The sequence below is a fragment of the Rattus norvegicus genome, chromosome 19 (genome assembly GCF_036323735.1).
Source record: "Rattus norvegicus strain BN/NHsdMcwi chromosome 19, GRCr8, whole genome shotgun sequence".
Classification (NCBI taxonomy): domain Eukaryota; kingdom Metazoa; phylum Chordata; class Mammalia; order Rodentia; family Muridae; genus Rattus; species Rattus norvegicus.
This window is the reverse complement of record NC_086037.1, coordinates 41,441,921-41,455,001: the sequence shown is the minus strand read 5'-3', so window position 1 is coordinate 41,455,001 and position 13,081 is coordinate 41,441,921. Positions and strand designations below refer to the sequence as shown.

Below are 13,081 nucleotides of genomic sequence, written 5' to 3'. Positions count from 1 at the left end.
AGTCTACTACAGATCGAGTTCCAGAACAGCCAGGGCTACACAGATATGCAGGTAAAACACTCGTACATGCAGAGTAAATAACTGACCAGTGTGTTTTTTAAAAGAACAGGGTACAGCTGGATAGTAGAGCCTTCATGGCCCATGAAGTTCCAGGCCCCGAGTTTGCTCCCCAACATCACAAAGGGGTGCGGGCCACAGGTAGGCTGCGCTCCAGGCAGCAGACAGGGATGCAGATTTGCCATCTAAACCTGATGATTTAGAACTGAGATCCTGGCTACAGCCAGGCAGAGCCCAGCACCTCAGCCTCCCTGACAGTCCCGGGGACTGCTATCCTTATCCTGGCCCCCTGCCTGAGAGAGATCATAACAGTAAGGTAACCGTGCAGAGGGACAGGCCAGGTGGCCCCGAAGGCTGTGTCCAGCAGTCACATACCCACCCCTTCCTCAATACATGATCCCCAGCACTTACCTGGATTCTGCCACTTGCCGCTATGGACATGAAGTTTTACTGTTCTGTGCCTCTGTGTCCCCACATGTAAGTGGGGATAGGAACCATACCTACTTCCATGTATTATAAGGCTAGACCACAGGCAAGTAGTATAAGGCTAGACCACAGGCAAGTAGTATAAGGCTAGACCACAGGCAAGTATGGGCAGATGACTAGAGGTGGGAGACAGTGAAAGAGTAGGCTCATCCCCAGTAACAAGAACAAAAGCAAGCCAGGTATAGTGGTGCCGGCCTTTAATCACAGTACTCAGCAGGCAAACAGAGCTCTGTGAGTTCAAGGCCAGACTGGTCTATACAGTAAGTTCCAGTTAGCCAGGGCTGCATAGTGAGACCTATTACCAAAAAAAAAAAAAAAAAAAAAAAAAAAAAAAAAAAAAAATGGGGGGAGGAGAGGAAACTAAAGGCAATGAGCTCTCAGCTTCATTATGATTGTGATGGCTAGCTACACTCTCACAGCTGAGGTAAGTGTCCCCAGCTGTTGAAACATACTCATCTGTCACTATCAATAGCACCGGGAAGGTGCTAAGACCTGAACTTGACCAAACAGATTTCCCACCCAGCCAGACCTGCCAGTCAAAGGGCAGGGCGCCCAACCAAGGCCAACAAACTTATCACAACTAGAAGTCTCTTTCTGGCCCTATCCAGGCCACTCACTCCTCTCTCCACTTGGAGTCAGTGAAGCAAGGCTCTGCCATACTCTGTGGCCACTAAGTTGTCCCTGGCATAACTGACCTAACACATTGTGGCCATCAGCTCAGCCTCTCCCGGGACCCTTTGGTCTCAGCTTCCCTCCTCCACAGAGAGGCACCTTCTCTTCAGGTCTTCCCTGCTCTGCCTGACTCCCAAGCACTGAGGAGCGGAAATGTATCGAGGTGCTCATTCCAGCTGCTGTGCGCTGCCTGGCACCGAGCTAAGGCCCAGTGTGAGCACCTGATGCTCACCCGAGTGTGCTCACCCGAGGACCGAAGCTTGGAAGAAGCAACCCTATGACACAGATACGGTTGTCGCTGGGACTCATCAGTATGCAATCAGGAGCAGGCCGTGCTGGAGGGAGCTGACTGCAGCTCCAGCCCCTTTTCAAGGTGGGAACGCCCCACAGTGGCCAGCTGAGCTGTCCACCTGACGTCGCTGAAAACAGAATGCGAGTCAATACGCACTACTCTTGCACGCCCAGTGTGTCACTGCAGGGTGTGAAGTCTACAGAGTTAAACCCTGTGAGGGCTAGCCAAAGAGCTAGCTGGGTTTAGTCAGGCATGGTGGTGCTTGCCTTTAATCCCAGCACTTGTGGGGGGCAGAGACCTCTGAGTTCAAAGACAGCCTTGTCTACAGAGCGAGTTCTAGGATTGCCAAGATTACAGAGAAACCCTGTCTTGGAAAAACAACCCCCCCCAAAAAAAAAAGAGAGAGAAAGAAAGAATATTAGCTGAGTTTAGAGCACGGGATGCTCCTCCAGAGTTCAATTCCCAGAACCCACACGTCCCCACACAACTCTTAACTCCAAGTACAGGGAATCTGATGACGTCTTCTGGCCTCCAAAGGCACCAGAAACTCGGATGGTGCACAGATATATATATATAGATAGATATAGATATATATATAGATAGATATATAGATATATAGATATATAGATATGTCTATATATAGATATATATATATGCAGGCAAAACACCTATGCCTATATGCATAAAATACAATAAAAGTAAAAGATTGTGCCACCCCTGCCAGTGGCGGAGAAGGATCCCATTCTGCTGCAAACCCTGCAAGCTGTATTCCTAGGACGGGGAATCGGTGCAAACACAGAGAGTGAAAGCGAGGGACTGGCCTTGGGCGAGGAGCCCTGGGCCAGGGTCAGCTCCCATCTGCACAGTGCCGACAACCTCTGCCCCAGTGTGCCGTGCAGCTTAAGGATTCTGCAGGGAAAGGTGCAAACTGAGCCTCCACTCGCCCAGGGCACAAGCCTAAGCCATGATCATGGTCTGAAGCATGCGGTCAGGAGAGGTGTGGAGTGCACAGAGCAGCCAGACCCAGTGCACACACCTGCACCAGCACATAAAAGGAACCTAAAGAGAAGTTGGCCAGGCGTGGCAGCTCACGACTTTAATCCTAGCATTTGAAAGGCAGGAGCAGGGCAGATCTCTCTCTTTTTTTTTTTTTTAAAGATTTATTTATTTGTTTCATGTATGTGGGTACACTGTTGCTATCTTTAGACACACCAGAAGAGGGCATCGGATGCCCATTATGGATGGTTGTGAGCCACCATGTGGTTGCTGGGAATTGAACTCAGGACCTCTTGGAGAGCAGTCAGTGCTCTTAACCCCTGAGCCATCTCTCCAGCCCCAATATCAGGCATCTCTGTTTATTGTTCTACACTTGTAATTTTTTTTTAAAGATTTTTTATTTTATGTATATGACTACACTGTTCCTCTGAGGGCATCAGATCCCATTACAGATGGTTGTGAGCCACCATGTGGTTGCTGGGAATTGAACTCAGGACCTCTGGAAGAGCAGTCAGTGCTCTTAACCACTGAGCCATCTCCTCAGCCCTCAGATCTCTCTTGAGTTCTAGGACTGGGCTCTCTAAAAACTTTCTCAAAAAAAAAAAAAAAAAAAAAAAAAAACAACCTAAACTGAACTAAAAGTATCACAGCCAGACGTCTCCTGCACACACAGCCTTGACAGTGTTATCTAGCCTCGTTGGGATGCTCCTTAACCTTCATGGTCCTTTCACAACCAAGCAGGTTTCGTTCCAAGGAGCGAGCACAGACAAGCTGAGGGGTTGGCCAATCCACCGAATCAAACCACCAGAACTCAGTCTGAGGCCCGCCTCGGTGCCTGCACACAGGTCTTTCTCCTTACCTATCACCTACCGGTGTTCTGCCTCTAAGCAATTGCCGCCAAGCACCAACCATGATGACACATGGCTGCACCGCCAATAACCAAGGCCACGGCAGCAAGAACGAAGATCTGCCCGGTTACCTGGTGAGACCCTGTCCACAAATCCAAGGGGGAGCTGAGCTTGGGAGTGCACGCCTTTGATCTCAGCGCTCCAGAGGCAGAGCCAAGTGCGCCTGAGTCTGAAGCTAGCCCGGTCTAAGCAGCCAAATTCCAGGTCAGCCAGGGCTACATCGTGAGACCCTGCAACAGCAACAACCACAACCACAACCACAACCGCAACCACAACCACAACCACAACCACAACCACAACCACAACCACAACCACCAGGGTGCTGGAGTGAGAAGCTCGGGGTTTTATAGACACTGAGTTTGGATCCCAGAACCCATGTAACACCTTACACCTGTAACCCCAACTTGTGATGGACAGAGAGGTGATGCCAGGGACTGCTGGCCCCCAGGCTAACCCAGATTCAGGGTTCTGCTTCAAAACTTGGGCCGAGAATGATAGGGTGCATGACACCCTCCTCTGGCCCCTGCCAAAGTTCATGTGTACACAGGCATCACATACACCAAACACACGTGTATAATAGTGATAATAATAACATGATGTTTTAATCAAGGCCTCTGGATGCAGCTTAGTGGCAGAGGACATGGTCAGCACATGTAAGAAAGGGCCTGGCTCTAATGCCTAACATTAAAAAACAAAAAAACAAAAAACCCAGTAATTTTCTTAAACGTCTCTTAACCAAAACTTTCAGAACTTGCACACTAAATCCTTAGAGAGAGCCAGCCAGGCAGGAAGTACTGAGGTGAGGTACTAAGTTGGTCTGTAATGATCTATCTGCAAGGTAGGCATCAAAACTTTACACCCTGCATGGTGGATTCTCACTATTCCATGAGTGTTAAGGGCAGCGTAGGCTACAGAGGCGCTCTTCATGGTCTGACTCTAGTGCGATTTACAGGCAGATTTACGAGACACAGCAGCTGTCTCAAGCTACCACAGGCATGCTCTCCAAGCCTGGGCTCCAGGGGCAAGAACACTAATAAAAAATAAAAATAATAAATAAAAACCTGAGCCGAGGACAAGCCATTTTCACACCAACCCTGCTGATTTACAACAACCCCAAGGCCAACCTGTTCTAGAGGCTTCCCCTCCACTAGGCCTAGGCCACGAAAGAGATTCTCTTTCATGGTAAACAAGCAGTGAGCTGATATGAAACTTATCAAAAAGCCACAACCTGTATTCCAGGTGGAATCCATTGTGCCTCGGGTCTTCCATGTAACTGACCGTGTGACCATGAGGACATGGGTCCTGAACTTCTCTGAGCAAGACTTTTCTAGCGTTGTTTACCTGTGTGTACATGATGTGCCCCTGGCTTATGCAATGCCCACAGGGCAGAAGAGGGAGCTGCAGCCCTAGACATGGCGTTGCAGATGGGTTAGACGGATGTCAGTGGTGTTGGGAATTGAGCCTGGGTTTCTAGGCCCATCTCTCCAGCCCGAGCACCAAGTCTGACTGTCGGGTCAACTCACCTTTGGTCTGGGGGCACAGCTTTTGTGGCAGAGAGCTTGATTAGCCTGCACAAGGCCCTGGCTTCCAGCTCAGCACCACAACGTCCAGAAAAGTTAACTGTACTTCGTAATCTCTGAGGTGTCTGCCTACGAGCAAAAACAGTCTTTCTCTTTCTTAAAATTCAGTGTATCCTAGAAGTTGGTTCTGTCCTGCTACCTTGTGGAGTGCAGGGATCAAACTTAGTAGGCCTTCAAAAATCCCCAACCCCTTAGTAGGCCTTCAAAAATCCCCAACCCCTTAGTAGGCCTTCAAAGAGGCCTCTCTGCCTAATCAGCTGTCTGAGTCGCCAAGGCTTTTGAGCCAGGAGGTTTCCCAGTAGACTGGTGTGCCTGAGGGCAAAAGATGGACTCAGTCCTTCAAAGGTTTCTATTATTTTGTTTTTTTAAATTAAATTTTTAGCCTGTTGTGGTAAAGCACACGTCTATAATGCCAGCACTGGAGGAGACAGGGAGATCTCTGAGTTCAAGGCCAGACTCAGACTATTCTACAAAGCAAGTTCCAGGCCACTCAGGGTCAGGCAGAGGTGACTCAGCTTCTACCTCAAGAAAAATTACGGGGTTGGGAATTTAGCTCAGTGGTAGAGCTCTTGCCTAGCAAGCGCAAGGCCCTGGGTTCGGTCCCCAGCTCTGGAAAAAAAAAGAAAAATTACATTTTTATTTACTGTAATTGAATGCACACTGGTGCATGCTGGTGGGAGTCAGAGGGCAGCCCTGAGTGCTTTCCTTTCACCACGTGAGTTCCAGGACTAAATGCTTCAGGCTCAGCAGCAGACACCTTTACCTGCTGAGCCATCCTACCAGGTTGGCCTGGGATTCATGTAGTGAGGCAAGGATGATTGTGAAATTCTAATCCTAAGGCCTTCACCGCCCAAGCATGAACCTCCAGGCCTGGCTTTATCTAGACTGGGGCTGGAATTCAGGGTCTCCTGCATGCAGGCCCAACAGTCCAGAACTCTACTGTTTAATGTGGATAGCTGACACTTTTCCCCAAGATCTTAACTATGAAAGCATCTCCTTTCATTTTTATTGGTCTGTAACAACAGCTCACAAACTGGGATAGAAGATACTAACTGCTTCTATCCCAAAACTATAGCTTCAGTGGGTACTGGACTAATATAAACAGAGAATAACAAAAAGATACAGGAAATAACTTTTTTCACCAAGGTCACATTTGCTTTTGTTTTTTTTTTTTGTTTGTTTCCCCATTTATTCAATTTACATACCCATTACAGCCCCTTTCTCCTCCCGGCCCCCCTCGCCTTCTCCTCTGATAAAGAGACACTCCCCACCCCCATCCCCCACCCCCCAGGTACCAACCCACTCTGGCACACTGCAAGACCAGGAGCATTCTCTCCCACTGAGGCCAGGCGAGGCGAGGCGGCCCAGTTAGGGAAACAGGATCCACAGGCAGGCGACAGTCAGGGACTTGGTTCCTGCTCCAGCTGTTGGTCCATGAAGACCAAGCTGCACATCTGCTACACAGGTCCAGCCTTTGTATGCTCTTTGGTTGGTGGTTCAGTCTCTGGGAGCCCCATGGGTCCAGGTTAGTTGACTCTGTTGGTCTTCCTGTGGTGTCTTCTCTGGGTCTCTCTGGGTCCCTCCGGGTCCCTCAAACGTTTTTATTTTTTGTCTATTTGATTTGGTTTGGATTTTTGAGACAGGATCTCTAGCCCAGGCTGACGTAAAATTCACTATGTAAACCACATGATGTTTCTGCCTCCATGTCCCAAGAGTTGGAACAAAAGGCATGCATGTGCCAGCTTGCCTGGTTTTATTCAGTGCCAGGGATCCGACCCAGGGCTTCAGCCACCGTCCCTATTCCCCAGTTTGGTTCTTGCCTGCTTTTGTTGTGCAATGCTGATAGGAACCCAGAGCTTCGTGTGTGCATGCTAAACACTGCTCTGACACGTGGCTACCATTGGCCCATCTAGGCCCTGGGAGACAGGAAATACACCAGAGTGTGTTTCCCAGGCCAAACCATGAGCCTCGGGCTGTGTTTCCGCTCCTTGAAACAAAGAACCCACCCCAAGTCTCAGAAGCCTACCTGGCCTGATTTTCCACTAGCAAATTAAAATGACTGACTGCAAATCCACCCTCCACCTGTATTTCTCAAACCGAACATGGCTTTTCCCCCAGGGCAAGAGAGGTGAGAAAGGAAAAGCACCCAGAAAAAAAGGAAAAGCACGTGAGGATCGCAGACTGATCTCCTGGTTCTCTGACATGTTAAAAAAAAAAAAAAAAAGACCCGAGGATTTCTAGATTAGTTCCAAGGGCTCTGGAAAAACTAACCAAGGAATAATCAGAACAATACAGAAAATGAATAGAAATATTAGTATCCAACTTGTGATAAAAACAGGATTACCCCCTATGTATTGGAGGCTCCTCAGTATGCCAATTTCCAGAGATAAGTGGTAGTTGCCAGGGGCTGGGAAGAGTAGGAAATAGGAAGACACTGTACAATGCTGTAGAGTTTCAGTTTTATAGGATCAAAAAGGGTTTTAGAGAGCACTTGCCTAGCAGGAGAAAGGCCCTGAGTTCCAACCCTAGCAGTACTAATTGAGGGGAGCAGGCAGGTAAGGACCCCCCCCCCAAAAAAAAAAACAAACCTAACTTAATTTCATCACAAATTTCCAATCTGAAGGGAGAAATACAAGCAACTCTCAACTTGCCAGCTCTCACTGACAGACTGCATTGCTAGTGGTTAGAAACTATGCCTTTGAAAGAAAATCTGCATTTCCACTCTGTACTGCAATTATAGCAGGAACCTTTAGACAACCCACTTGACATCTCTGATTTTCACCTACATAATTAGTAGGGAATTAAGTATCCCACCGCAGCAGGACTATGAGTTTAAGGACAAGATAACAAAATATCAACAATGCGGTAGTTAGCCCTTACTAATTGTATTCTTACTATGAATGTAAGCAATGAGTTACTGTTTGACGAGAATTACTTAAAAGTCAGCAACAACGAAATTAGTATCATCAGTTGGGTCAAGAAGAGCATCAGAAGACTTGGTTTTAAGAAGAAAGGTGACCCAGGATACGGCAAGAAGACTTGAGCTTCCAGAATGGTCTTGTACATTCAGATTTCTTCCCCGGCGGTCACCGGTTGGTGTGACCCCGGAACCAAATCCCTCGCCGCCCAGGCATCAGTGGCGAGGTGGGTGTGAAGATCGGAAGAGGAAAGCCGGCTGCAGAGCCCCTCCTGAGCCCGAGGCGCTGACACCATGCAAGGTTTGTGCAAGAGAATCGCTTGCACCAAAAACAAGTGCTCCGCACCGCACTCCTCCTGCACACCTGCCACTCAGGCCACCGAGGATGCTGCAAGGAAGCTGCAAGCTTCTCCTAGGCCCTGCAAGACCCTAAGAAAAGGCATCCCCGAACAACCTGGATGGCAGGTGTATAAATACCCCCTGCACATGCGCAATGAGATTACACTGCGCCTGCGCCATGACAGAGTCGGACCATAAAATAGGTCCCGAGGCCCTGCAGGACACAACCGTCTGCGGTGGCCATGGCCTAGGGCCCCGCGCTGCTTACCTCGTAGTGCTTCATGGTTCTTCCACAGGATGGCACCTGCACTGCTGCAGCTGAGTAGCCGCCCTGCCGCACCAACCACCACCCAGCCCCACACACACAAGGAGCAGCACTCCAGGGCTCCGGCTCCGCCCCTCTCTATGCGTGCGTCCCTTCTGCCAATCAGCGTGAGGTGCACCCACTGCTCGCGCCACACGACTGACCAATCAGCTTTCCAGATTCAAGGAGCGCAGGGGACCCCCCCCTCCGTGTCTTGGCAGGCAAGATTAAAACTCGGCCACCAACCAATCAAAAGGGAGCCTTGGCGCGGGGCGCCCTCTGGCCCCGCCCATTGCAGTATCGCGGTGGAAATCCAGTGACACCAGGCTGAGGTCTATGCGGCAAAAGCAGAACAAAGCGATGAGTGGCCCGGAGGGCAGTGCCTGAGGTGAATTTGAAGATGCAGAGAGGCTCAGTCACTTAAGAAATGAGACCTCAGATATCACCACAAGGAGCCTTGAAAGGACTCAAAATACCACGAGAAAGGAAAAGAAAGCCTGCACCGCATTCTGCAGATGCCCCTTCCTAAAACAGCCTGTCAGTTGAGCAGGCCCTAGAAGTAAAACTACCTTTGTCTCTGTCTGTGTTATCCTGTACAGTATTGTTACTACTGGCCACATGTCGCTACTGAGCCCTTGAAATATACTGGAAAAAAATGGCAGGTGCTGCCAGTCTAAAAATACATGACATCAAAGAATAGTGCAGAGAAAGACGACATTACAGATGAAGGCACTTGCTGTGGTACCTAATAAACTAAGTTCAGTCCCAGGGACACACATACTGTAAGGCCAGAATAGATTCTGCCAAATTATCTTCTGACCTCCAACAGGCACCAGGGTACATGTGCAACCACACATGTGCATACACAGTCATAGGTAAATAGAAAATGTTAAAAGCATAGTGCAGCCGGACGTGGTGGCGCACACCTTTAGTCCCCAGTACACAGGAGACAGAGGCCAGCAAATTTCTGTAAGTTGCAGCCTTGGTCTACCTAGGCAGTCCCAGGACAGCCTACATAAAGAGGCCCTGGCTGGGGGAAAATAAATAAATAAATAAATAAATAAATAAATAAATAAATAGTTCAAGGTTGGGAATGTGGTCACTTGGTATAATGCTTGTCTAGCTTACACACACACAAGGCACAAGGCACAAGATATATGTTTAAAAGTAGAAAAAGCTTGCAACCTTTCTTGCAGGTAAAACACAAGAATAACAGTGTGTTAAAATATGCTATTAAAACTAAGTTCCCAGGGGTTGGGGATTTAGCTCAGTGGTAGAGCGCTTGCCTAGGAAGCGCAAGGCCCTGGGTTCAGTCCCCAGCTCCGAAAAAAAAGAACTAAGAAAAAAAAAAAAAAAACTAAGTTCCCTGGTTATTTTTGTTGTGGTTCTGGAGACTGAATATGGGGCTCCACGCCATGCCGCACCTCTTGGGGGTTGAGGGTGGTGTTTCGAAGGAGTTTGTTTCTTTGTTTGATTGGTTGATTGATTGATTGATTGATTTTGATTTGATTTGGTGTCCATGTTCTGAATTTTGAGGGTCAATCAAAGAGAGTCACTGAAGGATGGGCTAAGGCCTTGCTGGCAGCAGGGAGACCGAATCGCAAACAGGCAGGCAAAAGCATAAGTATTGATTGTTACACAAAAGTTGAGTTTTGGGTAAAACAAGTCCCTCCTACCAAAGCCCCTAACCTAACCTATGTTTCCTGAAGGAAAACCTCACGGCTCTGCAACTTTAGTTCTTACTGTGTACTGTCCACAGCATTCAGTAATGCAAGCTGTTCCAGATGTGCCAGGACTGCTCTGTGACCAAGGTCATGCAAAGGTGTAAAACTCCTTCAGAAAAACAACTACAGCTAACAGAAAACATCACTGGTCTCTATGGTGATTTCTTCAAGGTCAAAGTACTTCTAGAAAACAACTGTTCATTCTGATGTCTACCCTAGATACAGTGGAAAACAACTATTTCATCTGTTTACCCTAGATATAATGATTCTACTACAATTCCTTCTACAGTTTGGTTTTTTTTACCTTTTTTTTAGTGTGTGTGTGTGTGTGTGTGTGTGTGTGTGTGTGTATAAGACGACTTACAGAACTCATTCCTATTCTTTTTGTGGGCCTTAGGGATTGTTGTGTAGCCATTTCTCTAAGATATAACATTCCATCTTTTAGGGACCCTCACTGAAACACAGGATGCTCCCTGGCATAATGGCACATACCCTTATCCCAGCATTTGGGAGCAAAAAGCACACAGGTAGATCTCTGTAGGTTTAAGGATAGCCTGGTCTCCAGAGTGAGTTCCAGGACAGTCAGAGCTATGTAGAGAGACAAAGTCACATGACCATTTAATCCAAAGCAGAAAAATCATTTGACAAAATTCAACCTGCCTTTGTGACAAAAGTCCTCAGAGAGGGTAGGTCTGGAGGGAATATGCCTCAACATAATAAAGGCTGTGCATGACAAACCAGCACCAACATCATCCTCGATGGAGAAAAGCACAAAGCAATCTCACTGAAGTCAGAGATGAAGCAGGGCCCCCCACTCCTTTCCAACACCCTGCTCAAAGCACTGGCTGAAGCAATAAGGCAAAGAAGGGAATTAGAGGATTACAAGCAGGAGAGGACTCCAAACAGCTCTGTTAGCAGTTGACAGATTACCCATCAGAGAGCCCAAATAACCCACCAGAAAACTTTCAGAAACAATCGACAATGTCAGAAAGACATGTATATTGCTGGCTTTATGGCAACCTGAAGGGAAGGAACCTCGATTGAGAAAATGCCTCCATAAAATTGGGTTGTGGGGAACCTATAGGACATTTTCTTAATTAGTGTCTGAGGTGGCCCATTAGGTTGGTGCCATCCCTGAGCTGGTGGTCCTGGGTTCTATAAGAAAGCAGACTAAGCAAGCCATGTGAGCAAGCCAGTAAGCAGCACCCCTCCATGGCCTCTGCCTCAGTCCCTGCCTCCAGGTTCCAGGCTGCTTGAGTTCCTGTCCTGACTTTCTTCAGTGAAGGACCATGATGTGGTAATGTAAGCCAAATTATCCCTTCCTTCCTGTGGTGGTCTGAAAAGAATGGCCCCTATAAGTTCATAGAGTGAATGCTTGGTCACCAAGGAGTGACAGTGTTTGAAAGGATTAGGAGTTGTGGCTTTGTTGGGGTAGGTATGTCACGGGGGGGGGGGGGGCTCTAAGATTTCAAGTGCCCAAGCCAGGTTCAGGCTCCTCTTTCTGCTGACTGTGTATCCAGATGGAAAACCGCTCGGCTACCGTGTCTGCCTGTGAGCTGTCTTCACGCTCCTGCCACGAAGGCAGTGAACTTCTGGAACTGTAAGTAAGCCCCCATTAAATGCTTTCTTTTATAGGAGTTGCCATGGACACTGTGTCTCTTCACAGCAATAGAACGCTGGCTAAGACACCTCCCCAACTTGATTTTGGTCATGGTGTTGTAACCCTAGCTAGATTAAGGGGCAATACAGAAAACTGACTTTTACAAGAATCGGTAGCCTTGCTATACACTAACAACAAACACACTGACAAAGAAATCATGGACTGTCATGAAGACCAGTGGAGGACAGAAGACCCATGCATCATGAGCGCACAGCCATCTAATTAAAAACTATGCCAAGGGTTGGGGATTTAGCTCAGTGGTAGAGCGCTTGCCTAGCAAGCACAAGGCCCTGGGTTCGGTCCCCAGCTCCGAAAAACAAAAAAAAAAAAAAAAAACTATGCCAAAAGCATACACTAGGGGAAAGGTCACATTTTCAACGCCTGACACTGGGAAACCCAGATATCCACATGCAGACTGACATTAGACCCGCATCTATTATCTGGCACAAAAATTACCTCCAACTTTAATCAAAGACCGAAACACGGATGAGGCCTGAAACATTGAGACTGCTAGAAGATGGCGTAGTGAACCCTATCTTACTCTTTTCTGATGCTACCATATTTTCTACAAGGCCAAACATTGACACTTGGGACCTCATAAAACGAAAAAGCGAAGGAAACAAGTGAAGAGGAACCCGCAGAAGTGAGGGAGATTCTTGGCCAGCTGTACACCTAACATAGGATTACTATCCAGAAAATACAAAGAACTCAAAAACAAAGAGTGGAGAGAGCAAATAACTGGTTTAAAAATTGGGCTGTGGAACTGAACAGACACATTTTCAGTAGAAAAAATAAAAAAGGCTAACAGATAGCTCAAAGTATTCATCATTCTTTAGAGTTAGAATAACAGAAACTAAACTTTGAGGTTTTCATCTGGGTTCTGTCAGAATGGATAAAACCAATAAAACAACCATTATCAGATTCTAGAAGGTGTGTGGGGAAAGGTGACCCCTCATTCACTGCTGGGTAGATGGCAAACTGGTGTAGCCCCTACAGAAATCAGTATGAGAATCCTCAAAAAAAAAAAAAAAACCCAAAAAATAAACCTACCGTATAATCCAGCTACACTGCTCCTTGGCATATGACCAAAGGACAATCTTATCCACAGACACTCGCTCAACCATGTTGCAAACAATCTAAATGTTC

The 13,081-nt window shown here is 47.5% G+C and overlaps 1 protein-coding gene and 1 long non-coding RNA gene across 10 annotated transcripts in view; one reads left to right on the top strand and one right to left on the bottom strand.

The window, feature by feature from the left end:
* The window catches only part of LOC134483333 (uncharacterized), a 26,342-nt gene extending 14,597 nt beyond the window's left edge, over positions 1-11,745 (top strand). Inside the window, exon 3 of one of the 3 annotated variants that reach the window (XR_010060185.1) lies at positions 10,311-11,745. This is a non-coding gene — a long non-coding RNA (uncharacterized LOC134483333). Of the gene's footprint in view, positions 3,128-7,614; positions 9,360-10,310 lie in introns of those variants that run through there. The other 2 variants (XR_010060184.1, XR_010060186.1) reach the window with 2 other exon arrangements.
* Tecr (trans-2,3-enoyl-CoA reductase) overlaps positions 1-13,081 on the bottom strand; it is a 41,459-nt gene that overhangs the window by 17,879 nt on the left and 10,499 nt on the right. For 2 of the 7 annotated variants that reach the window (NM_138549.2, NM_001398679.1), the window contains exon 1: positions 8,516-8,646. The exons of 3 other annotated variants lie outside the window; for them this stretch is intronic. In NM_138549.2, the coding sequence (NP_612558.1) occupies positions 8,516-8,530 (15 nt within the window). In that variant the 5' untranslated portion in view covers positions 8,531-8,646. Of the gene's footprint in view, positions 1-8,515; positions 8,707-13,081 lie in introns of those variants that run through there. 2 more of the 7 variants (XM_063277770.1, XM_063277769.1) reach the window with 2 other exon arrangements.